This window comes from Cercospora kikuchii (genome assembly GCF_019650295.1).
Source record: "Cercospora kikuchii DNA, contig_00001, whole genome shotgun sequence".
NCBI classification, from domain to species: Eukaryota; Fungi; Ascomycota; class Dothideomycetes; order Mycosphaerellales; family Mycosphaerellaceae; genus Cercospora; species Cercospora kikuchii.
In genome coordinates, this window is record NW_025408582.1 from 1,995,290 (window position 1) to 2,017,900 (window position 22,611).

Genomic DNA, 22,611 nt, shown 5'->3' on the forward strand with positions numbered 1-22,611 from the left:
GACGGCGTGCAGTTGCAGTCGCACGCGTGGACAGCAACAAGTCGTGGTGAATGTGATGGCTCCAATTGCCGCCTGGAGATGTCACACTGCCCTGCTCACAGCGAATGCATTCACCAATTGCGTGGGTTTCATGTGCGCATCAGTGAAAGTGAAGGAGTGCTTTGAATAATAAAATTGGGTTCGGATCGCGCTTGCAGGCACACAGTCAGCAGGACAATCCAAGCGAGCCGACGACTTTAGACTCGGCCTTCGAACTCCACCACAACGGATGCCGTCGACTCACTTCGACTGCATTTCCACCCACTACTGCCACCAACACCGCCAGGCTCCCGACTCCCCCCATCGCTCCGCCGCACTCCGCCTGCGCGACACCGTGTCGCCCAACATTCCCCACTCCACCGCCGCCGACGACCTCAATGGACTGCGCGTGCCTCGCAACGTTCACGCCATTCGAGAAGTACACTTAACCTCGACCGCCCCAGTGACGGACCCGCCGTCGCATCCGCACAGCTGTTATGCGCTGCGTACCGACCATAGAAGCATGGACCTCCTGCTCGCCAACGAGAGCGCCGCTGAGCAACATGTGCTCCAACTGCTGAGCACTTTTCGGGAGCAGAAATTCGATAACATCTTCGAAGCTTTCCAAAACTTCCGCACCCACGTCGCTGGCGTGGTGCCTCTCGACTTCGACCATGCTGAGGAGCACGAGAATCGCTTGTGGCATGCGCATACCCAAGGTCGCCGCCACTTCCATCGAGCCCTCTCCGACTTCCGCAAATGCACTCCGCCTCAGCCCCACGGCCTCCGCTCCGTGACTAAGGCGTACCTGACATGGCTGAAGCAGAGTGAGAAATTCTACAGGTCGTACATTACGATGCTCAACAATGCGGCCGGAGGCATTCCCGAACTCGAGGCGATCGCACACAGCGACAACGGGGAACGAGCCAGCGAAAGCGCGCCTGTCTCCGTTACGCCGTCGCACCTCGAGAAGATTCTCAACTCATGTCATCGGGCCCTCATATGGCTGGGTGACTTGTCTCGTTACCGTGCCACGGAGAAATTGGACAAGAACCCCGACTTTGGTCCCGCCATCGGCTACTATGGGTTGGCTGCCACGCTGAAGCCGAGCTCTGGTCTGGGTCATCATCAACAAGCCGTCGTTGCCCTCGCGCAGAACCATCACTTGCGTGCCATTTATCACTTGTATCGCTCTCTCACGGTTCAGGATGTCCATCCTTTGGCACCTCAAAATCTGCGCCTGGAGTTTGAGAAAACCAACGCTGCCTGGGACAAAGGTGAGCTCATTCAGAAGCGCTCGCCGAATGACCCGGACGCCACCAAGCTTTCGCTGGTCGGCTGGTTTGTCCGTCTCCACAGCATGTGCTATCGTGGCCAGCCGTTTCGTGGGCACGAAGAGCTTGAACAAGAGGTCCTTGCTCAGCTCTCCAACGTCGTCAAACAGCGGCCACTGGACGGCACTTTGATCCGTATGATACTGGTCAACATAGCTTCCCAACATGTCGCAGGGGAATCGTTCCAAGGTAAGTTAACACTGCACTTCTCACCCTATTGTCGAGACTGATCTGTTTTCGAAAGAACATCAATCGCTGGAGAGCCAGCAGTCTTTCTACTTCTATTTTCGCTTGAACGTGAAAACTTTCACTGTCCTTCTGCGCGCATTTTACGACGATCTTCGCGGCTTGCTGCTTGGTTTGGACGATTTCGATGTGGAACTATCAAGCAAACTCACGCAGGTCGGCCGTAGACTTCTCCCATGCTTGCGTCTCTACAACAACTGGCTCTGGGGCATGGTTGCAATGATTCAAGGCCTGTCGACGGACGACTTCATTGCTGAATCAGTCACGCAATTCTGGCCAGCCTACGCGAGGGCGCTTGATCTAGTTGCTCAAGCATTTCCGATCTGGGACTTGGAGGACGTAGAGGAGATTGACTACATGCTGGAGGAAGACGTTGAGACTTTTGGCTTCACCGCATTCACCAACAATGACCAGATTCAGAAGACTTGGTTCATCAAGTCGACAGGCACGGTGAGGCAGCGGTTCTCTGATCGTGGCGTTGTTCGGTCATCGCCCGATGACGAGATGCTCCATCGCGTCAAAGATTTCCTCTCGGCTGGTCTCAACCTTACGTCTGGTGCTGATGATGCGCCAGTCAGCATCCAGGGAACAAGGATTTTCTGCGGCGACGTTGGCAAAATCGAGGCTTTGACAATTCCAGAGAAGGTCTTTGAGCCTATCGCACCACCGCCGAAGGTCGCGCCGCCAAAGCCAGTCAGCTATGCTGCTGCAGCTGCAAACGGGCACGCCCAGAAAGATCGACGACCTGTCCCAGTAAGGCAACCAAGTCTGGCTAAGACTCAGGCTCGTGATGCCCAGCTCAGCAAAATGGTCGACAACCTGCTCGATGAAGAGGATGACAACAATCCAGTGACTCCACCACAACCTGCCGCTATTCATCCTGCGATTGTCAGCAATGGCGAACTGCCTCAGCTGCTTCAAGACAGTGTCACTGACGTTCCCGTATCTCGATCGCCGAAACACGGCACCCCCATTGGCAGACCATCCACCCACGAATACAGCGCACGCCCGAATGTAACGTTCACTCCTTCAGCTCCATGGCGGTCCGCTGCCAATGGCTCGACTACGGCGTGGGGAGGGGCTCGCGAACGTCTTCACTCAGTTTCCAAGCTCTGGGACAGCAGTGCCTCGCCATCCTTTACAGCAGGCTTGCCGACTGGTACACTCGGCTCGCCCGCCAATGCAAATGCGCGTGGGCATTCTCGCGTTAACTCTGCGAGTAGTGCTCGCAGCAGAAATTCGCTGAATGTGGTCGAGTCCTGGGGATCTACCAACACTGTGGAATCTTGGGCACCACGCACCATGCCCGACTCTTCAAGTGTTGATCAAAACGGGATGGCCAGTCCATTGCTCTTCGGCGCCGTGAACAGTCCTTGGAGCACAGGTCTCCAACCTGGTTTCAGGCATGCAAGCCCTCCCTATGGCTCGGGCGGCTGAGGGACTACATGTTGGGAGCACATTGCTTCCACAGGTTTTTGACTCACACTACCATCCTCGATGCCATCACATCATGTCGCTGTCGCCGAAAAGCTCGTATACCAGCAAATATGCGTCCTATTGTGCGCAGCGGGGTCCATTTCCCTGCAACATCCCGAATACGCCACTCTGGCGTTTGCGGCCGACCACGAGTTCATGCCTCGCAAAGACAGCTTCCTGAGCATGTGGAAGCCATATGGTGATAAGAGGTAAGAAAGCTTAGGATGTCCTCGAAGTGTAGCTATTGAGGACTGGTCTCGCGTGGCTGCTGCGTTCACACATGGCCGCGGATCGTGCCAGGACTTGGGCATGTCCCGGCTCACTTTCGTTTTACAACACTCATTATTGCAGACACTTTTGGGAACAGATTGAAATGAAATGGCGTTTTTGTTTTTGAAATGACGGAGTGCGTGTGTTGCTCCGTCTTCGTCCTGCTAACACATTACACCTTCTTCTCCCTAGCATTGGACAACGTAAGGTGAGCTCTGACTTGTTGGTTTTCAAATATATCAGCACAGCCCACAAAGCCACAATCCTTTGACAAGTTCTGAACAAGGGTCACTAGTGATTCGCCAACCAAATCACCTTTTATGGATCTCGCGTAGCATTCACGGCCCCATCACACGGATCCTGCCGCGAGGGCTGAAAGCGATCCTTGCAACGATGTCTTCCCACATAGCACCGGTGAGTCGCAGAGGAGCACGTTGAGTCCGACCGACTTCTTCTAACCTTTCTGCACGACGCAGCAACTTTTTCGATTTTTCGCTACCGAAAAAGATGTCAAGATTCGCTCTACTGGCCTCTTTAGTCATTACTTTGGCACATGCTGATTATACAGAATGGTATTTCAGCGGGAATAACTCGTGTCCCGGGTTGGGGATTGCGTGTAATGCGCCCGACTCCTTGTGTGCGTATGATAGCGTTGTGGACAAGTACTATTGCTGTTCGGGCGCGAGTTATAATGTCTGTCGGGCTTTTGCTGCGGATTGTGGTGGGAGCAATGGAGAACCGTCATCTTCGCAGCAGGAGTGCACTTCGGATTCCGTTTCGTGGTGCTGTTTGGATAGCAGAGAGAGCTGTACGCAACGGACTGGTGAGTGAGAGTTCTATGCAATGCTGGTGAACTTAAGCTGATTCGTGAACAGGCCAAATCAATGTTTGCATCGCATCGCAAGATAATCCTATTGGAGAGGTGCCGCAAAGTCTCATCAATGAGACATATGCGTCGCTGTCCTCAGCTAGCCCTTCGGCGAGTACGTTCTCCGTGGATGTGGCTTCGTTGGTTTCCCGAGCTACTGCGACATCTACATCTTCGTCAGCGACAACGACATCGACCAGCTCGCCTACTTCAACTGCTTCCGAAACAGCCTCTCCACCAAGCGAAGACAGCGACAGTGGAGTCTCAGGAGGCACTATTGCTGGTGCCGTGGTCGGAGGCGTGGCAGGTCTCGCTTTGATCGGTGCTCTAGTATGGTTCCTGCTGCGAAGAAGAGCTCGTCATACACATGCGCCGGTTCCAACATCTCCCACCGGAGATCAAGCCGAGAAGCACGATCATTTCGGAGCTGTATCACCGGGTTACAGCACACCGGCGCCGGAGTACCATCTTTCGGAAATGGAAGGCACACGAGAGATTAAGGAAATGCCCGGAGGTGCAGCACACCAGGTCAAGGAATTGCCATCTGAACAGAGTGAGCCGAGGGAGCTGCCGGCTTGAACGCAAATTAGCGGTTTCACCATCACATACTTGAGCACCAGTGGAGCACGTGGAGGCGCTCGAATTCGCAGGTCGATGAAAGTCTTTTCGTCCAAGCGAGCTACGCGTCTCCCGCGGCGAGGACCAGAATACAGCATCGAAATATGGCACGCTGCGGAGCGCGCCAGAAGCCAGAAGCAAGAGTGCCTCATCAGCGATGTTCTGTTGAATGCCCGCGTCAAGAGATTGAGCTGTTGTCTTCCAGAGTCTGGTAGGACCAGCTCAGGCACAAGCATGTGTTGACGGGACCGAAAACGACGCCTGTTTCGTTCGAGGAAACTCTGACCTGCTTCGGCAGCAGTCGACCATCTCTCGCCGAGCGATTTCTGTGAGTGGTTGCTTGATCGCCTGGGAATCTTGATATCTTTGCACTGAAGCGAGCAGCAGATACATATCGCTGTACCATGATACCCAACCTGATTTGGAGTTGTTGCTCCTAGACGCGAGCGAGGCGTTATTCTGGAGAAGATCATTGGAACATAGACCTAAAGCAAGCCCACAATTCCATTTATTCCTACAATCTCTGTACACTGTTCATGAACGTGACTCGAGATCAACGCCCATGTCATCGCTGCACAGCATACAAATATGTATAAAACCTCACCAAAGCTTCCACTCCCACAAGATCCCCCTCCCTCATCAACCTCGCAATATCAATATTCAACGGACTATCAGGTTCCGCCCCAGCACTCAACAATTGCTCAATAGCCTCCAACGTGCTCACAATCCCATACGCGGGCGTCCAACTCGTTTTCAACAAATCCAAACAAATCTCTCCAGTTTTGAAGTTCACGTTCGGATGGCAGATGGGCGTTTGGAAGCGGATTTCGGGTGGGGTGTTGGGGTATGATGAGGGGACTGTGATTAGGAGGTTCCATTGGCCGCCTGTTTCTGAAGGTTAGTATTTCTGTTGGTTGAAAGGGAAGTTGTGGGAGTGAAATGTCTTTACCTTCGTAAGCGGTTCCCTCGGGCCCTCGTAGCACAGCAGCCAGTTGGAATACATCGTCATCGCTGACAGGTGCGAGATGGGTGAGGGCCGCAGAGGGCTCGCGGTTGTACGCGTCTAGTTCTTTGATGAGCCGCTTGGTCGCCATATTTACAGCCTCTGTTCGTTGATGGCGGTGGAACGAGACGCGATGCAACAAAGTTCACACGTCGAGGCGGAGAGAAGCTCCAGCTCCAGTGAGCTTTCGGGAGCGGCGCAACCCTTGATGCCAAGGTTTGCGGGCCACTCTGCGGCTCATCACAGTCAGGAGTGCAACATTAACTTGAACGAGAAAACTGCTTTGGAGTGAGAAATCCGTGAGACACATACACGTGGGTCGAAACTTTCCATTACATTTGGAGTTGTCATTCTCTGCCTTACTTGAGTGACAAGAGCCTTTTTCATCCTATATAGCCATGGGCTATGCAATGCTAATCGCGCACTGTTTGCGCTTCACGCTCGCTAAAAATTGAAATGAACTGGAAATATAGCCAGCCTAAGCGGCCGTCCGTTTTGTGAACTGCAGCAATAAATCATCCATCGGGAAGATGGTGGCAAACACCTTGATGTCTTCGCTCGTCGGCGTGATCTTGTGCGTCCAGTCATACGACTTGGTCAACTTGTGCAGGAGAAGCATCAAGTTCAGCGTCGCGTATGTTTGGCCCAGGCAGTAATGAGGACCAGTGCCGAACACGAGCCAGTTCTTTCCTTGTTCCTCCGCGTTACCGGTGATCCATCGCTCAGGCACGAACTCATCGGGTTGCTCGTACGCTTCTGGGTCGTGAAGAGATAGCCACGTCGACGGAATAATCATCGTGCCCTTCTTTGCGACATAGTTGCTTTCTGGGATCGGAAAGTCCTTCTTGACGAGGTATGGAACCATGAGGACTGGTGGGCGGTATCGAAGCGTCTCCTTGACGACAGCGCGAGTGAAAGTCATGCTCTCAAGGGTATCCAGGGAGATTGGCTCGTCTGCGTATGGGTGCAATCTGTCGGCCTCCTCGCGCACCTTTTGGTAGATCTCGGGTCGATCAGCAACGAGCTGAAGCAGCCACGACGCAGCGCTGGATGTGGCATCCTGCGAAGCGAACAAGAAAGTGAAGACGGTCATGGAGATTTCGATATCGGTGAAGTTGCGGAGAATCATCGCAGGCTTCTCCTCGGCTGGGACATTCTCGCCGTTGGCGATGCGTTCTCGGTAGCGATCAGACTCGATCATCTGCAGAATCCAGCGGTCCATGATGCACTCTGGCTGAGCGCCCTTTTGCCTCATCCTGACTCTAGCCTTGGCAGCACAGTTTGAGAAGGCTTCGAGCACCTTGTCCGCGCACTTCTTGCCGTACCAAGTCTTGGTGAAAGGCAGAATGATGGGGAAGTTGACAAGCTCCAATGCAGCAGTGATCATGTAGTAGTCGTCTGCGACCTTCTTGACCTGCTCCCGCGACATGTAGTGGCCGACGAATGTGCGGCACGAGACGGCGCACATCAGCTCGCGAAGCTGGTACACAAATGGCTTGTGCTCTCCCGCAGCAGTGCTCTCACTGAGGAAGTCATTGAAGTATTCGTTGTAGACCTCCTCTTGTCCTGGGAGATAGGTCTCTAGCGCGTTTCGCGTGAAGAGACCATTGAGACCCTTGCGATATTCGACATGCTCCTTGCCATCCAAGAACACCCAGTTCTCGGGGCGGAGCAGCTTGTGAGCCACGTCCACCACGCACGGCTTGACGTACATGGGGCTGTTCAGGACCTTGCGAGCCATGTCGCGCGTGGCGGCAATGACAACGAACTTGTGGAAGACAGACACGCACGACAGCGGGCCGGACAGCCATTTGGTGTAGTATTTGCCGAATTCAGGATTGACGGAGTCGAGGAATGGGCCAATGAAGGGGATTTTCCACGAGTCGCCTGCGAGGGGTCCTTTCAACTGCCAGTAGGAGACTGCCACACACGCCACGATCAGCACACTGCTCCCCATGTCCATCCTTGCAATAGCTGCACTGCTGGCACTTACTCTGATCGTAGATGACTGCGGCCAAGAAGACAGTCAGGAACACGCCAAACCAGCTCACTGGAGTGAAATTGTCCCATGCTTTGCTCAGCATGCCAGTGTTCGCGGATGCGATCACGGCGTGTATTGTGTCCGGCAATGCCGTGGACGAGGCATTGAAGGTCTCCCGGATGGAAGCCATTGCGGCGGCTGACGAGGTGTTCGCAGGTGGCCACGCGCGTGCTGTTTCACGTTCCCTCGGTGTGCAGGCAAGCGGTGGTCGTGTGAGCGAATCTTTTTGTTGTCCCGGCGGCGATCCCTTGAAAAGCCAATGGCCCAATGCCTCTTGCCCCAGCTCTTCCCAGCTCGCGTGCCGTCCTCGCTGCACTTCTGGTGCTCGTTCCTGCTGGCAGAAAGCAGTCCAAAGAAAACGGCTGCAGTGAGCAAAACACACAGCAACAGCAGGAGAAGTCAGCGAAAAGTGCGAGCGGGTAGTGAGAGGGGACTTTTGGCACCACAAATGAGACGGTTCGAACATCGTACGAGTGCATTACCACGCTGCCCGCTGATTGGCTCACGCGTCGCACAATGCGGATAAGCATCAAAGACTACCGCATTACACGCTGATTCATGACTTCATCAACTCTTCACTGCTCTCGACTCCCACCCGTCCGCCTTCTCGGTCACGCACAGCGATGAGCGACGTTGCCTCTGCACGCCCTCCGCCCTTTAGCAGCGTGCTGCAGACCTCGTGGTTGCGATATGCGACCTTCCGCACAACCGACCATGATCGCCTCCGAAAGTGCGACTTTATGCACGTCGGCACGAGCAAGACCTAGTTGGGATCAGGGACCACACGGTTCTCGGTCCTACCACACCACCGAGGGGGACTGTGCTTTGCAATCAGTGCATATTCGACTACGAAAAGCTGAATGAGTATCTATTCTACATCCCATGGGAACGACGCGAGAGCCATTGAGCACTTCTCATGTAGCGCCGCGAGACACGAGAATCAATTCCTTTGGCTGCCATCATACCGGTCCCTCTTCCCGGAAACGCTCCTGCAATACCTTCACACGATGCTCGAAAGGGTTGACGTACGGATTGTGCAGCTCAGCAATGGTTGAGCAGCACGCTGCAGCCGGGTCGTCACTGCTCGTCAGACAGCCAGACCACCACTCGTTTCCAGGCAAAGAGTTCGAATCCCAAGCCCAGACTCTCACGAGCAGATCGTTCGACGAAAGCTTCGCGCAAGGGGCTCTCTTGCTGCTGACCAGCACCTTGATCCCATGTCCTGCACCCGTGGCGATAAGCTCGTCCTTGACACTCGATGGACAGTGGTCCCATCCCAGCTCGAGAACATTGACGTGCTGCAGGTCGAGTCGCTTGATGCACGCGGCAACCTCCTCGAAATACCATTGGAGCTGTTGTGCTGATTCTCTCCACACTCCAAGACCGAGGCCTGCCAGGAAGAGATGCGCCTTGACTCCGTCTGCTGCGGCACGACTGTCTGCCTCAAGAAGCGCCGTCTCGATGGAAATTCTGATACGACCCTTGTACACGCTCTTGTCGAACGTCTGCTGGAAGTGTCCGGCATCATACACTTTGACCCCCTCAGAAGTGCTTTCGGGATCGAAGAAGTCACGAAAGATCTTCGTCAACCTCGGATCTTGGGCATATGCGCTCTTCTGGTTATGTATCAGGCCGCAGATCGGGTTGTCCATCTGTGCCTTTGCGTGGAATCTGGTACCGACAAGCCCGACTATGATCTCTCGCTTCTGATGCAGCTTGGCCTCGTCTATCTTCGCCGCATTGTTCCGAGCGCCTGTGTTGATGAAGAAAGTGGGTCCACTGGAGCCGATCAGAGACGAAAGCATCATTTCATCGTAAGACAGATAGTCTTCCAGATGGATCTCGCCCTCGTCGTCTCTGCCTACGCGGAGCCAGTCTTGGTGGGCATTGGGAATGACCCGCTTATCTCGAAGCACCGTGAAGTCTGAGGCATTCGTGAAATGCAATGCGCGCTTCTTGATCAATCGGGCCGCCAGGTCGTGCGCGTTCATTCGGGCATACAGACCCTTCTCGAGACCAGACCCATGCCTCCGCTTGAATTCTAGAAACGAGCTGAATAGCTTTGGCAGCCTTGGATGCAGCACGACATTCGTCTCTAGTGCATCGCGAGCAATCTGGTTTGGGTTGAAACTGGAGACCTGGTTGTTCTTTGTTGGGAGCTCCCAAGGGGACTCGGACAAGAAATCGAGTGGTGCCGCCCGAGGTGTCCACTCCGGATCATGTGTGCTGTTCTCTGTCTTCATCCTCTTTGCAGCTGGCTTTGGCATGGTCTGCAATTCTGCATCGAGCTGTTCGACACGATCACGCTTCATGGTGGTCACTGGAGGTGTCGTAGGTCTGCTTTGCTTTTTTGTATTCGTTCGGAGTTTCGGTGATTTGGTAAGGTTGATCTTGACAGTGCTAGGCAGTTTCAAGCTTCCAGGTGAGTTGGCGCAGGTACTTGTAGGAAGAGAGAGCTTTGTGTCGCACATCTTCTCCTGCAGGTAAGTCACAACCCTTGTTCTATTCACTTTCTCCAGATTGACAAAACCACAAAGAGGCACGTGATCATTCACTCGCAGAACATCGACCGATCGATTAGCCAAGCACTACACATGGACTGGACAAGAATGAGCCGCAACACTTTGCAATCACATTGTGACTCAGGTGTCGCTGCTTGACAGCTGTTCAGATATTAGGCAGGCGCCCACAGCGCCAAGAGAGTATGAATCCTTCGACTGTGCCGCAAAACAACAATACATATACCGAAACAAGTCTCCTGCAAACTTTCACTGCATCACATCAACATGGCAAGGTCGCATAATCGGCTGCTCACCGCAGTCTTGGCCTTGCTACTTCTGCTACCATCAGCCTTTGCAACCGCCTGTACACCACATCCAACTGATCGGGTTGTGAAATATGACAAAGCATCGAACTCTCAGCCACATGGACAAGTTCTGAAAGAGATTCTGGACACGACACCAGCTTGCGAGCCACTTCGTGTACTCAGGTTCGAGGGTCAGAGCGGTAACGCGACTGCGATCGACGAAACACTGCGCGCTCTGACGACACCGCTTGAGGATATTCACTGGAGCGTGCGTGAGCCCATACCCCGTTCTACTCTGCAGACACTGGAGCAGTTCCATCCTTCTGCACGTTTGCACTATGAGATGCCTTTCGGTCACTACGTGTCGACGGATGATGTGGTTGAAGGTGGCAAGCTCGTGTCTTGGAAGGATTTATTCAAGCGAAACTCGAATCAACGGATGTCCTCCCTCCGGAGTATTGTGTCCGCTGCGAATCTGTACTCATTGGATGCCACCCTTTATGACCGGAACCTAGAGACGCCAGACGACTTACCACTGGTACATGAAGTCCTCACCACTTCCACGAACCTTCGAGAGCTCGACCTGAACATCGCGAACGTCATGACTTGTACACCAGCATTTAATCCTCGCGCATTCGATTTCGTCAAGAATCCTGCGCCGATGGCGGCATTGGAAGTGCTCAAGATCAAAGGGAGATATGACATCGAGGCCACAACTAGGGGAGAGATGAAACGAGAGGACTGGAAGGTCCCAAAGTCTCAGTACTTCTACAAGCCGTGGTCGTGGCTTCCGGTCGCACTATTGGATTCGATCCGGTGGAGATTTGGAGACAGTGCTTTGATGAACACCACCGCATATGACGAAGCCTTGCACCTTGAATGGGCTGAGAATGCCCGCTTAATAGAACTGCGAGGACCCGAAAACTTGGTTGCTTGGATGAGCAAAATGGACTGGTCCAAGCTTCGAGTCTTGCATCTTGTTGAAGCAGAGCGAAAGGTTCTGGAGCAATTGGGACCTGTTCTCTCGAATATCGAGGAGTTGAATCTGGGATATGGCTCTGCACCTGCAGCTGAGGTCTTGCCAACCTTTGTGCGAAACCTTACCGGTCCACTTACAAAGCTGTGCGTACGCAACTACGACTTCAAGAACAACTACACGGAATTCATTCAAGCCCTCAGCGAAAGTTCTGGCCCGCACCTTCAATCCCTATGCCTCACAGAACACTCAGAATACCGCCACCAGTACTGCTCCGGCTCTGACGATGCGCAAAAGTCTATGCCCCATCACTGCCCGATTTACTACACCGACCGCCCCTACCTCACAACTTCCGATATCCATCTCCTCGCCCAAAACGCCACCAATCTCACTTCTCTAAATTTCGACCTCCGCCGCTTCACTACCAACATCAGCGATCTCACCACCTGGACAATCGACGAATCAACTCTCTACCTCGCAGCAAGCCCATATTTTCCCCATCTCCAGAACTTGACCCTCCACCTCGACTCCCCAGAAATGACCTACAAACGCGCCGGAATTTGGTTCGATAGACAAGGTTACATGAACCGTCCATCAAACATGAAAGTCCCAACCGAGCCCACCTTAAACAGAACGTTCGTATCGGACCTATTCAACAAAATCAACAGCTTGCGTACAGAAACAGGATTGGAAACGCTAGGGCAACTGGAAATCATAGTCGGAAGATGGAATCAGAGAGATACTGAGTTCGGGATGATGGGTGCGCCGAATGAGTTGGTGGGAAAGTGGGTTTGTGATTCCAAGGACCATATGAGGTCGGTCAGTGCAATGGGAGAATGTTATGGGGGAAATGCGCCTTTGGAGTCGATATATGGAAGAACGGTGGGGAAGGAACCATATTCGAACGATTGGAGTCAGCCGGGTCAACCTGATCTGGAATATGAGGATGATTATGGAATGTTGGAGCTTGATGACCTTAATGACATTGCGGAATGGTGAAGTTTGGATGCTGAATTGAATCGATGGCGTTCTGTAATGAACATCGAAGATACATAACTTCCGATGGCAGCAATAGGGATTCTTCATTTGCATGAACAGCTGCCTCCAATATTTCGAGCAAATTCGTGTCATCAACATCGCTCCATCACATATTCCGACCCCGACAGCTCTTATGATCACTGTGGCTCTGACCAGTATGGTGACAGTGGTCCGTGGTAGCTGCTTTCCTCTTCACTTCGTCCCTCGGACGAAGCTGTCGGGACTGCATCAAGTTTCTGCCGCTTCGCAGAAGAGCCATTGGCAATCTCGGTGTTTTCTCTGTGGGACTCGCTCCTGTCACGCTTGTTGCCACCTGTGTCGACCCTTCGGGTAAGCTCCAATTTTGGCAGAGTGCTCTGCACATAGGTGATAGTCTTGGTTGTGTGAACGATTCCCTTGTCTAGTGTGATATGTTGTTAGTCCATGCTCTGAGTTTCAAGTTGATGTGAAGACGAACATGTGGTTTCGTAGTGGAAGAGCACGTTGATGGGAAACCCAGCAGCGCCCGTGGCAGGAACGAAGTACGCTCGGTCTTGATGTGTCTTTGGGTGTTGTTCAACCGCTTTCCGTCCGCGCTGCAGCGTGATCACGATCTGCCCAACATCGTGCTCTTGCGGGGCGAGCGGACAGCCGTGGCAATTGACTTGTGCAAGTCAGTCATGGCGTCAAAACACAGCATCATATATCTGTACCAGGCTGGAGCTCAGCAGTGGCAAGCGCCAACCTCCAATGACCTTCGAAGCAATTGTCGTGGAATTGGATCTCATCTTCAGCTCTAGGCTTCGGAGGAAAGTCTCTGTCGTTTGGACGCGAGATGTACTCAACAGCTTCGGCAGGGCCGTCGTCCAAGGAGAAGGCCATCCTCAATGCATTCTCACTCATCCAATCGAACCGCTCCATAAGGAAGACGTGAAGGATGAAGCATTCTTGTGTGACACGGTTTGGAGTTGTGCATTCGCCGTCCTCGTAACTGGCCAGAAGTGGCGGGGAGGAATATTGTGGATGTGGGTTGCCGCTGTCGATCCGCTGGCAGAAGACCTCGACAATGCCTGTCGAGTCGAACATCGTGTCCGGCGGATTGTGAGGGCCACTTGTAGAGGACGAGGGTTTGGAGGACGTGTCGAGATGGCGTGGGTTCCTCGTAGGCAGTTGCAGGTGCATCGCGACTTCCCAGCTACCCAAGACCGCACTTGCCTTCCACTCTGTGGCGACGCGACGCGTGTCGATATCGCGTATAGCCCTCTCCATGCATGCCCTGGGTATGAGACGACCTGGCTGCTCTTATGGGGATGCTTGCCTCATCGCGAGACCGATACGTCTCCGCCTCGAATTGTGCGATCTATGCGCTCAGCGTCAAAACCCGCCATTCTTTCGCCTTCGCCATCACTGAAGACCAGGTCGTCTCCACTGCCACTTCTGCTGCCACGCCGGCTGCCTGTTGCATCCCACACTGTCTGTCTTCGGGGCACCACCATACGCATCACCAGATCGCTGATTCGATCGCGCAATCCTTCAGTGTGTCGATTCACCGTATCCAGCGGTAGGTACTGGGAGTATCGTTCGCGGTAGTTGCGTATCAACGGGAGTATGATGAAGGAAATGATGCCGTAGAGAGCACCAGCGATAAGAGCAGGTACGAATAGGATCTGGTAATGCGGTCAGTTGCTGGAGAGCTGCACAGCGATAATACATGTTGACGAACCTTGACGACGTCTGTGAAAGCCATAGCTGCAGTCGTTCAAGTGAAACTCAAAATTGTGCAGTTGGTTCAACACGTCTTGTTCCTCGCTCAGGAGTGATTACGCGGCGGAGCTCGTGCTCGTGCCGCCGAAGCTCACGCAGAAGGTGCTGCTGACATGATGGGCGCACTAACTCAAAAACGACATTGCAATATCGCCGGCTCAAATCGTACCCTATGGCGTCTAATGATCGCCTTTGACATTGCCCATTCATGGTGAATGTGTTCGTTCGTCAGACAGTCTTCGTAGCTGCAAGTGAGATACAGGTCGACTCTGAAGCCAGTCAAAGTGGATCACACTCCATGATTCGAAAAGCGTTACACAGCACACCGGCAGCTCCGCTCCCGATACATCGAAACTAGATGAACAGTGTGTAGGCCATAGCAGAAATTTTGCAATACCAGCTCAACTAGGCTAACCTCCATACAATCTTTCATAAGTCACAATATATCCCACAAGGATCTTCGTTTCGTCGTCCACAAGACCTGACACTCCTGCTCCAAAATTTCCTTCAGATCACACCAAACACATCCGAGCGGGCACCGTGCTATTCACGTATACCACGTTGGCTCGGGAATCTCGCCCAGAACCTGATATCTTCCAACCTCACGCTTCTTGTAGGCGACAGGATCGTGCAAGGAGTGAGTTCGAATATCACGCCAGTATCGATCGAAACCGTACTTCTTGCCAGTGGCACGAGCGCCGAGCATCTCGAAGATGCCGCTGGTGACTGCAAGACCAGTGTCGGTGGTCACGACCTTGACATGGGCGACAGTGGCTGCGACTTCGCCACGGCGCTGTGCAGTGATGGCTGCGCGACCATGGGCAGCAGAGCCATTGCTTCCATTGGCGCCGTTGGTGTGGCCGTTCGCATGGCCTGGCTCAGGAGCCTGGAAGTTTGAGAGGGTTGAGATAGTATAAGGTGGGTTGGGCCCAGTGGCTTTTGGGCTTGGATGAGGGTTGGCAAGCCAGTGTGGGTTGACTTTCTCCTTCAGTGTGTCAGCGTCAAGTATGGTGGAACCGAATTGTCCAGCTTCGCGGTAGATGTTCGAGATTTCTGCTCCAGCACGATCGGCAAGGGCATCTGCGGCTGCGAGATGAGCTCGATATTCGCCGTAGCGCTCGAGGATGTACCATTCATCAGTGGCCTTGTCCTTGTTGTCGCCACCGTATGGCCAAGCTCGCGTGCCCTTCAGGGTGTATGCAGTCGCGGCACCGAGTGCTCCTTCAGCAATGCCCAAATAGAAGTTGCTGAACACCAGCTGAATGGTCGGCAACAGCAAGCTAGCGAATGGTATTCCGAGAACTTCTGGGATGGGTCGCTTGGTTGATGCATCCCATCCAAGAGCATCGCTCCATGGAACTCGAACGTTATCGATCTTTACGGAGCCAGATTCTGTCAAACGGAGACCGACATTGTCCCAGTTGTGGGCAAACTGAATGCCCGGTTGATCGGTCTTGACCAAAGTGAAAATATGGTCTTCAGTGCCATCGAGCACTCCTTCAAGCACAGTCAGGTCGCTAACGACACCTCCAGTATTGAAGTTCTTGAATCCATTGAACACGAGTTCCTCGCCCTCTGAAGTGATCTTCAGGTCATTGTCTCGGGGGTTGACAGCACCACCAACGAAGAAGTTGTTGCGGATAATGACTTCCTGCACACTATCTTGCTGCTCATCCGTTCCGACAACATTTGCAGTTGTGGACCAGAGCAGATGGTATCTGTAGTGCGAGTCTTAAAGTCAGCCTCGAATTCTCGACTTTGCGGCAATGGGATGGACCTACCCGAGCAACATGCCCAAGGACCCATCGGTCTTGGCCACCTCGCGGATCACCTTGTAACCAGTTTCCCAGCTCTGACCACCTCCACCGTACTTCTGTGGTCCCAGCACCTTGAGTAGGCCGGAAGACTTCAACAGCGCTACTTCTGCCTTTGGCGATTTATTCTCGATGTCTCGTTGCGCGGCATCTTGGCCGAGGATCTCAGCAACATCTGTCGAATGGAATTAGTATTCAGTCCTTCCCTTGCATTGCGTTTCGTTCTTACCTGCTGCACGCTGGAGCCACTCTTCTTGAGTGCGAGGTAGGCCAGCCCTATCGAACCTTTGGTGGTGCTCGTTGTAGACCGCAGGGTCAGTGTAGACTCTTGCCTTGGACATGATTACTGCTCAATGGTTGTTGCAGACTTGATTGACAGGAAGACTCAGGAAGACTACGAGCTCTTGCCAGAAATGTGGGCACTGTTATATCTCCACCCCACAGCTATGCTTCTACCTGTATGCAGGGCCTCTCACATGCTTTATTATCATGCTCGCGCAATGCGGCTTCGTGCTCACGCAGGTCTCTAGGAATATGTCTGAACACCAATAATGTGCTCTCGCAGAGCACGCAATTGAGCTTCGCCATCGCGCTTACACCTATGGTCGAACTCAATTCCTGGGACGAGGGTGTTGAGTGGCATGCGACGAGCCGAGATGTAGCTTCACGGTGTCAAGTTCACAAATCTGCCGCGATTGCCAGAAACTAGACGTCCGCAGGCCCTGTCGGGGCCATGGCGATGGGACTGGAGTTTATGCAAGTCGTCTAACATGCTGGATTGAGAGGAGCTTGGCAAGCCTCGGGACAACCCGTTGGTGGGGCAGAAATCCGATTCCAGCAATCGTGATGCTGCTTCTGTCGCCTACCGTATGCAGATCGCTGAACTCGCCTTCTCAGTACGGTCGTTAGGAGAGTGCGCTAAGCGAGCCACAGCGTGATCGTCAGGTCGGGGAATGTAGAAGAGCCCTGCAGGGAGGCTTCTGAACCTGCTGGCGGTATTATCCAGCCGTGGCCGCGATTCCTGCGCGTATCATATTGAACGCTGGTGTGTGCAAGTCACTCCTTTACCGGGAATGCATTTGTTGTAGTACATCTCCAACATTACCACGATCTGTTCGCATTCACCTCCCATAACGACGTCCATCGGATCCGCCCCTATCGTATGGATTGGCGCCTCCACCGCCATATCCTCCAGCTTGGGGCCGATCGTACGACTGTGGCGCGCTGGGCGCTGGAGTAGCAGATGGGCTGTTGTTGCCCTTTGCACCCCATAATCTGGCCTTCAGTCTGTCCTGGGCGCTGCCTGCGGAAGGCGCTCCAGAACTGGTAGTTGGAGGACTGGGGTCGACCGCACTGCCAGGACGACTACCTGTTTGCTGCGATCCCATGGTTTGGTAGCTTCCAGCCCGCTGTGAGGGCAGAGGCCTTGCCTGCGGAGGGGCCAAATTGGTGCTGCTTGCAGAGGCCGGCTGATTACTCAGAGGCCTACGAGCGTTTCGCAGACTCTGTGGCTGAGCAGTGACATTGCTTTGTCCGCCAGATGGTGGATCCCACAGATCACTCAGGCTGGAACTGCCTCGATTACCGCCCTGCGCTTGCGCCGTTCCATACGGACTCTTTCCGCCAGCGCTGGTCAGATAACTGCCATAGCCTCCTTGTTGACCGTACTGCTGAGGCACCACCTTGTTCTTCTCTTTCGGATCCGGGGGCAACCAAGGTGGAAATGGTCGCCCTTTCTCGGTGTAATGTGCACGTAGGACACGACAGATGTGTGTATCATCCTCCGTGTCACCGTCGTCTTCGCTCGAGAGGAGGGTCCGCCGCAGTGAATTGTACCGTGACGTCGTGTGGGTAAGCAAATTGCTCAGATAGGACGACATGGTGATTTGTACTGCACGAGGTACAGGTGGTCTGCCTGTTGGTCGTGTACTTTGTAGGCTTGCAATCGTCACCGATGCTTGATTGTCTAGCGCCGCCAAGAACCGCCCCTTCAGCTCCAGCCATTTCCGACTGAGCCACCTGATTGTGGCGCGAGCTGCACCTGACGTCGTTTCATCAAACATCGAATGTTCGAACAAACTGTTGGCGGATCGTGCTACAGACACATCCTCACGCAATACGCACGAAACCACCACTCAGCCGAGTGATTGACAGCAAGTCCACGATCGTCTCACTCACTGCGAATGCTATCGTCGCTCCGCTCGTATGTCCACTGTCATGCCTTTGCTCTCCATAAGCAGACGGTGGACCTACCCTGTAGTCGTGCTTCCGACTCTTCTCGAGACATCTACGGTCGAACTTCTTGCGACAGGTCTCTGTGTGCTGCGCGATCAAGTAAAGACCCTCATTCCGAGCTTCGCCATACGCATCTGTCCGAAATATGCCATTGTCGCAGGCAGGCCATTGGCAGAATCGCTCATGGATTGGTTGATTTTCTTTCAATTGACAGGTGTACGCTGTCGCCGCCGCTTAGATCCTGACGTGCGCCTGACATGGCTGGTGGGGTCCCATGGTGATGTCAATGCCCTTCCAATGAGCCTCTCGACCTGATCGCACAGTGCCTTGGAATGCCGACGCTACATCGCCTCCGACGCCGTGATTGACTGTTCAGCCAGTCTTGCCAATGGTGGAAGCGCATGCCGTATAATGAGCGTGGAGCGAAGGTACGTGCAAGCCCTACATGGTATGCATTTACAGCTGTAAGCTCGCGACTTTAGACGAGCGGAGATTGAGCGGACATTCGCGCTGGGACGCTGGTCGGAACTTTCGCGGGTTCCTGCTTCGCACCAGGGCAACAGCTGAGGGGCTGCTCACAACAGCTCTGCTACGCGTGCAAGCTACTCGCGTGACTGTGAGACAGCACCCGCTCGTGCCGACTCGAGTGTCCCATCCACGGTGTGTGAGAGCAGTGCCCGAGAAGCGTAAGTAGACCCTGTCGACAGACGCGCGGCCAAATGTGGAAATAGAGACCGGCACGGCTTTGATGCCCCAGGTTGACGTGAGCAAACGATCGAGCGATGCAGGCGCTCTGCAGTGGTTTGAGAAAGCGATTTTGTGAGCACGATATTCTCCGAGTATGGGCAGAGCACGACTGGCATTGGACTGCAAGACGAGAATGCTAAATATCCTCGCTGGGTGAGAGAGCTCACATTTGGCTTCCCGTTGCCCCGGGGTGATGATGTTGCTATGAGGCTCTGGACTCCGCAAAACAAAGCATTCACACATTCTTGACGTTCTGTTCTTTTGCTGCGGTCCGCGCATGGCTCCACTGCCGTCAAGCTAGCCGACGTGGTTGCTGTAGCTAATCCGGCAGCGATGTCCACGATGATGAGCGATGTGCGCTCGCGGCTCTGTCGTTGCACCACTTCCGCAATACTTCCGCCCGCACCCGGTCTCGACTGTCAGCACACATGGCTGCACTGCGCGCAGGCACGCTGCAGCGGGGATGTGACACAGCACAGTGGTTGATGGCAGGAGGGCAACCCCGCTTCCAGTGCGATTGATCGGAGCAGCAGACAGGCTACACGGCCTGCAATGCGTCGCCTTGGCCTGTCTTGCGAGCGTGCGCTTGCCATCGGCGAGGTGCATCGCGAGTGGGGTCGCGGCCAGTAGTGACGTCCAACGCGTCCAGCGCTCAGTGGACGCGACTAGGTGAGGCCAACGGCGGATCGCACACTGTGCTTCGGCTCTGCTACGGTAGCTGTGCCCAAGCTCTGCGTTGCTGTTGCAGCGCGAGGTATATAAGAGCGGAGCAGGCGCGGCCAGCTGGTGTTTCGCGCTCACTAGTTACTGCTCACCCTGCCGACTATTCGGGAAGCAGGACCGCAAGAACAAGCAGAAGCAAGGCAAGTCTTCCCCCGCATGAGATCCGCAATTGGCGTTGATCCAGAGCTTGTCGGATGTAGGGGTAGGAAGGAGCCACTAACACGCATTGATGATCGAACAGCCTTCCTCTCCGCCTCCAGCCCGCCCCCAAAAAGCTACACAGCTACTTATAAGCTCGCGTGGCTGCACTTTTGTCGACTTGAATCCCCTTCAAGACTACTCTCTACTCTATCACAATGGTATTTGCCCGCTCCGCCCTCCGCGCTGCTCGTCCAGCCAGCTCGCTGCTTTCGCAACGCGCCACCACATCCTTCGCACACCGCGGGGCCTCGCTCTCAAAGACGGCGAGCCTTGGAGGCATCAGAACGCTGACAGCAACCTCGCGACAACAGGGCAAGGTTCTTCTCGTCCTGTACGATGTGAGTACATACCTCCCTCAAGCTTCTCTAGCTTGCTTAAAGCAATTGACTAACACATTCGAACAGGGCCACGAGCACGCGAAGCAGGAGCCACGCCTGCTCGGAACCACCGAGAACGAGCTCGGCCTGAGGAAGTGGATTGAGGACCAAGGCCACACCCTCGTGACAACCTCCGACAAGGAGGGCGAGAACAGCAAGTTCGATCAGGAACTCGTTGACGCCGAAGTCATCATTACCACACCGTAAGAGCTCACCAGTGGAGTGAAGCACTCGAAGGTCGCAGCAGCTTACAATCCCCAGTTTCCACCCAGGTTACCTGACTGCCGAGCGTCTCGCAAAGGCCAAGAACCTGAAGATTGCCGTCACTGCTGGTATCGGTTCTGACCACGTCGATCTCAACGCTGCCAACAAGACCAATGGCGGTATCACCGTTGCTGAGGTCACCGGATCCAACGTTGTGTCTGTTGCTGAGCACGTCGTCATGACCATTCTCGTCCTCGTCCGCAACTTTGTCCCGGCCCACGAACAGATCGCTGCTGGAGACTGGAACGTCGCTGCCGTCGCCAAGAACGAGTACGATCTCGAGGGCAAGGTTGTCGGTACCGTTGCCGTTGGCCGTATCGGTGAGCGCGTGCTCCGCAGACTGAAGCCATTTGACTGCAAGGAGCTCCTGTACTACGACTACCAGCCATTGTCGCCGGAGAAGGAGAAGGAGATTGGCTGCCGAAGAGTCGAGAACCTCGAGGAGATGTTGGCACAGTGTGATGTGGTCACCATCAACTGCCCACTCCACGAGAAGACTCGCGGCCTGTTCAACAAGGAACTCATCAGCAAGATGAAGAAGGGTATGTATACAGCAATCGCTCTTGTTCGACGCTCGCTAATTCATTCTAGGCTCATGGCTCGTCAACACCGCTCGTGGTGCCATCGTGGTCAAGGAGGATGTCGCCGAGGCCCTCAAGTCTGGTCAACTCCGTGGTTACGGTGGTGATGTGTGGTTCCCACAGCCAGCTCCAAAGGACCACCCACTCCGATACGCCTCTTACACCACCTGGGGTGGTGGCAACGCAACTGTTCCTCACATGTCCGGTACATCTATTGACGCCCAGGCCCGATACGCCGCAGGTGTCAAGAACATCTTGGAGGAGTACTTCAGCGGCCGCCAAAACTACAGACCTGAGGACTTGATTGTCCACCAAGGTGACTACGCCACCAAGGCTTACGGTCAGCGCAACAAGGCATAAACCACTCGGCTGGTCTGAGTAATAATGATGCCCTGCGATGCCTTTGGTGTAACGTGTATTTAGCGTGTTAAAAGAACCATTTTGTGCATATTACTGAGCAGAGCTTCCCATCTCAGATCTCACACGGTAGTGGGCGACATTCCGCTGATGATTGCAGGTTACTTTCATCGATGAGTTTTGAAGATTGCGCTCCGATTGCTCGCGGAACTTTCGTCCTGCTGCTGCGTCCGATACTGCCGCCCTGTTGATACCTTGATGTCGTGTATTGGTGGAGATGACTACGAAATGAAGAGCTAGGGATGAGGTCACAACAGTGCGCGGCTATTCGTCGGCAAGCACCAAACGCACCGCGACCTGGGCTCGGGCGCGCCAAGACTGCGCAGTGTAAGGATACGGAGTCAATTGGGACGGAATGGCACAGGCTGCAATAACTCTTGGATACCACACGGCACACATGTCCAGCTCTGTGCGACCGATCAACGAGGCTCTCGCGAAGCACTGCGATTCAGCCGTACGCGTAAGGCATCGCACAGCGAGACATTCTGTTGCCCAGATGAGGAATCATTCTGGAAGTCCATGTCTGGAAAGCTCGCAGCGAGGCATTCGCGACTACGGGCTGGCAGCGGTACATGCGAAGGATCCTCTACCGACATAGGGCTGATGACTGATGCTGAACTTGCATGTACTTTTTGCCAGAGGAATCGGGCATGCAGGAGGCTCTGTCATCCTGCCAGGTGTAAGTATCTGGTTCCTGCAGACTGGCTGGGCTGTTATGGTGTCGATCACTCTGGGCAGAGTACAAATGGAATGTGCAGATCTGGAAGTTGACAGACGAGCGACAAGCGTAGGTGTGGTTGCGGCCTAGCGGGAGG

General features: G+C 54.1%; 11 protein-coding genes across 12 annotated transcripts; 4 read left to right on the plus strand and 7 right to left on the minus strand.

Annotated features, from left to right (window-relative positions):
• Positions 1 to 268: 268 nt before the first annotated feature.
• Positions 269 to 3,035, plus strand: CKM354_000071900 (uncharacterized protein; the record flags this gene model as incomplete). Its single annotated transcript, XM_044795818.1, has 2 exons — positions 269 to 1,541; positions 1,597 to 3,035. 2 exons carry the CDS (start codon positions 269 to 271, stop codon positions 3,033 to 3,035), a joined length of 2,712 nt encoding a protein of 903 aa, XP_044651753.1.
• Positions 3,036 to 3,851: 816 nt separating this feature from the next.
• CKM354_000072000 (uncharacterized protein) lies at positions 3,852 to 4,791 on the plus strand (the record flags this gene model as incomplete). The annotated part of the gene is made up of 2 exons (XM_044795819.1): positions 3,852 to 4,167; positions 4,220 to 4,791. 2 exons carry the CDS (start codon positions 3,852 to 3,854, stop codon positions 4,789 to 4,791), a joined length of 888 nt encoding a protein of 295 aa, XP_044651754.1.
• Positions 4,792 to 5,395: 604 nt separating this feature from the next.
• Positions 5,396 to 5,924, minus strand: CKM354_000072100 (uncharacterized protein; the record flags this gene model as incomplete). The annotated part of the gene is made up of 2 exons (XM_044795820.1): positions 5,396 to 5,715; positions 5,780 to 5,924. The coding sequence occupies 2 exons, from the start codon at positions 5,922 to 5,924 to the stop codon at positions 5,396 to 5,398; spliced, it is 465 nt and encodes a 154-aa protein (XP_044651755.1).
• A 387-nt stretch (positions 5,925 to 6,311) lies between these two features.
• CKM354_000072200 (C-22 sterol desaturase) lies at positions 6,312 to 8,004 on the minus strand (the record flags this gene model as incomplete). Its single annotated transcript, XM_044795821.1, has 2 exons — positions 6,312 to 7,753; positions 7,827 to 8,004. The coding sequence occupies 2 exons, from the start codon at positions 8,002 to 8,004 to the stop codon at positions 6,312 to 6,314; spliced, it is 1,620 nt and encodes a 539-aa protein (XP_044651756.1).
• Positions 8,005 to 8,833: 829 nt separating this feature from the next.
• CKM354_000072300 (uncharacterized protein) lies at positions 8,834 to 10,186 on the minus strand (the record flags this gene model as incomplete). The annotated part of the gene is made up of 1 exon (XM_044795822.1): positions 8,834 to 10,186. One exon carries the CDS (start codon positions 10,184 to 10,186, stop codon positions 8,834 to 8,836), a length of 1,353 nt encoding a protein of 450 aa, XP_044651757.1.
• A 474-nt stretch (positions 10,187 to 10,660) lies between these two features.
• Positions 10,661 to 12,655, plus strand: CKM354_000072400 (uncharacterized protein; the record flags this gene model as incomplete). Its single annotated transcript, XM_044795823.1, has 1 exon — positions 10,661 to 12,655. The coding sequence occupies one exon, from the start codon at positions 10,661 to 10,663 to the stop codon at positions 12,653 to 12,655; it is 1,995 nt and encodes a 664-aa protein (XP_044651758.1).
• A 176-nt stretch (positions 12,656 to 12,831) lies between these two features.
• CKM354_000072500 (uncharacterized protein) lies at positions 12,832 to 13,855 on the minus strand (the record flags this gene model as incomplete). Of its 2 annotated transcripts, none has more annotated exons than XM_044795824.1 (3): positions 12,832 to 13,094; positions 13,152 to 13,337; positions 13,387 to 13,855. In XM_044795824.1, the coding sequence occupies 3 exons, from the start codon at positions 13,853 to 13,855 to the stop codon at positions 12,832 to 12,834; spliced, it is 918 nt and encodes a 305-aa protein (XP_044651759.1). The 2 variants fall into 2 exon arrangements, with proteins under 2 accessions (XP_044651759.1, XP_044651760.1); XM_044795825.1 differs by having other exon boundaries at positions 13,387 to 13,759.
• Positions 13,856 to 13,992: 137 nt separating this feature from the next.
• Positions 13,993 to 14,420, minus strand: CKM354_000072600 (uncharacterized protein; the record flags this gene model as incomplete). The annotated part of the gene is made up of 2 exons (XM_044795826.1): positions 13,993 to 14,340; positions 14,397 to 14,420. 2 exons carry the CDS (start codon positions 14,418 to 14,420, stop codon positions 13,993 to 13,995), a joined length of 372 nt encoding a protein of 123 aa, XP_044651761.1.
• Positions 14,421 to 14,984: 564 nt separating this feature from the next.
• CKM354_000072700 (uncharacterized protein) lies at positions 14,985 to 16,592 on the minus strand (the record flags this gene model as incomplete). The annotated part of the gene is made up of 3 exons (XM_044795827.1): positions 14,985 to 16,155; positions 16,219 to 16,426; positions 16,481 to 16,592. The coding sequence occupies 3 exons, from the start codon at positions 16,590 to 16,592 to the stop codon at positions 14,985 to 14,987; spliced, it is 1,491 nt and encodes a 496-aa protein (XP_044651762.1).
• Positions 16,593 to 17,372: 780 nt separating this feature from the next.
• CKM354_000072800 (uncharacterized protein) lies at positions 17,373 to 18,131 on the minus strand (the record flags this gene model as incomplete). Its single annotated transcript, XM_044795828.1, has 1 exon — positions 17,373 to 18,131. The coding sequence occupies one exon, from the start codon at positions 18,129 to 18,131 to the stop codon at positions 17,373 to 17,375; it is 759 nt and encodes a 252-aa protein (XP_044651763.1).
• A 2,181-nt stretch (positions 18,132 to 20,312) lies between these two features.
• On the plus strand, positions 20,313 to 21,739 carry CKM354_000072900 (formate dehydrogenase (NAD+); the record flags this gene model as incomplete). Its single annotated transcript, XM_044795829.1, has 4 exons — positions 20,313 to 20,495; positions 20,562 to 20,737; positions 20,796 to 21,340; positions 21,390 to 21,739. 4 exons carry the CDS (start codon positions 20,313 to 20,315, stop codon positions 21,737 to 21,739), a joined length of 1,254 nt encoding a protein of 417 aa, XP_044651764.1.
• Between the last annotated feature and the right edge of the window lie 872 nt (positions 21,740 to 22,611).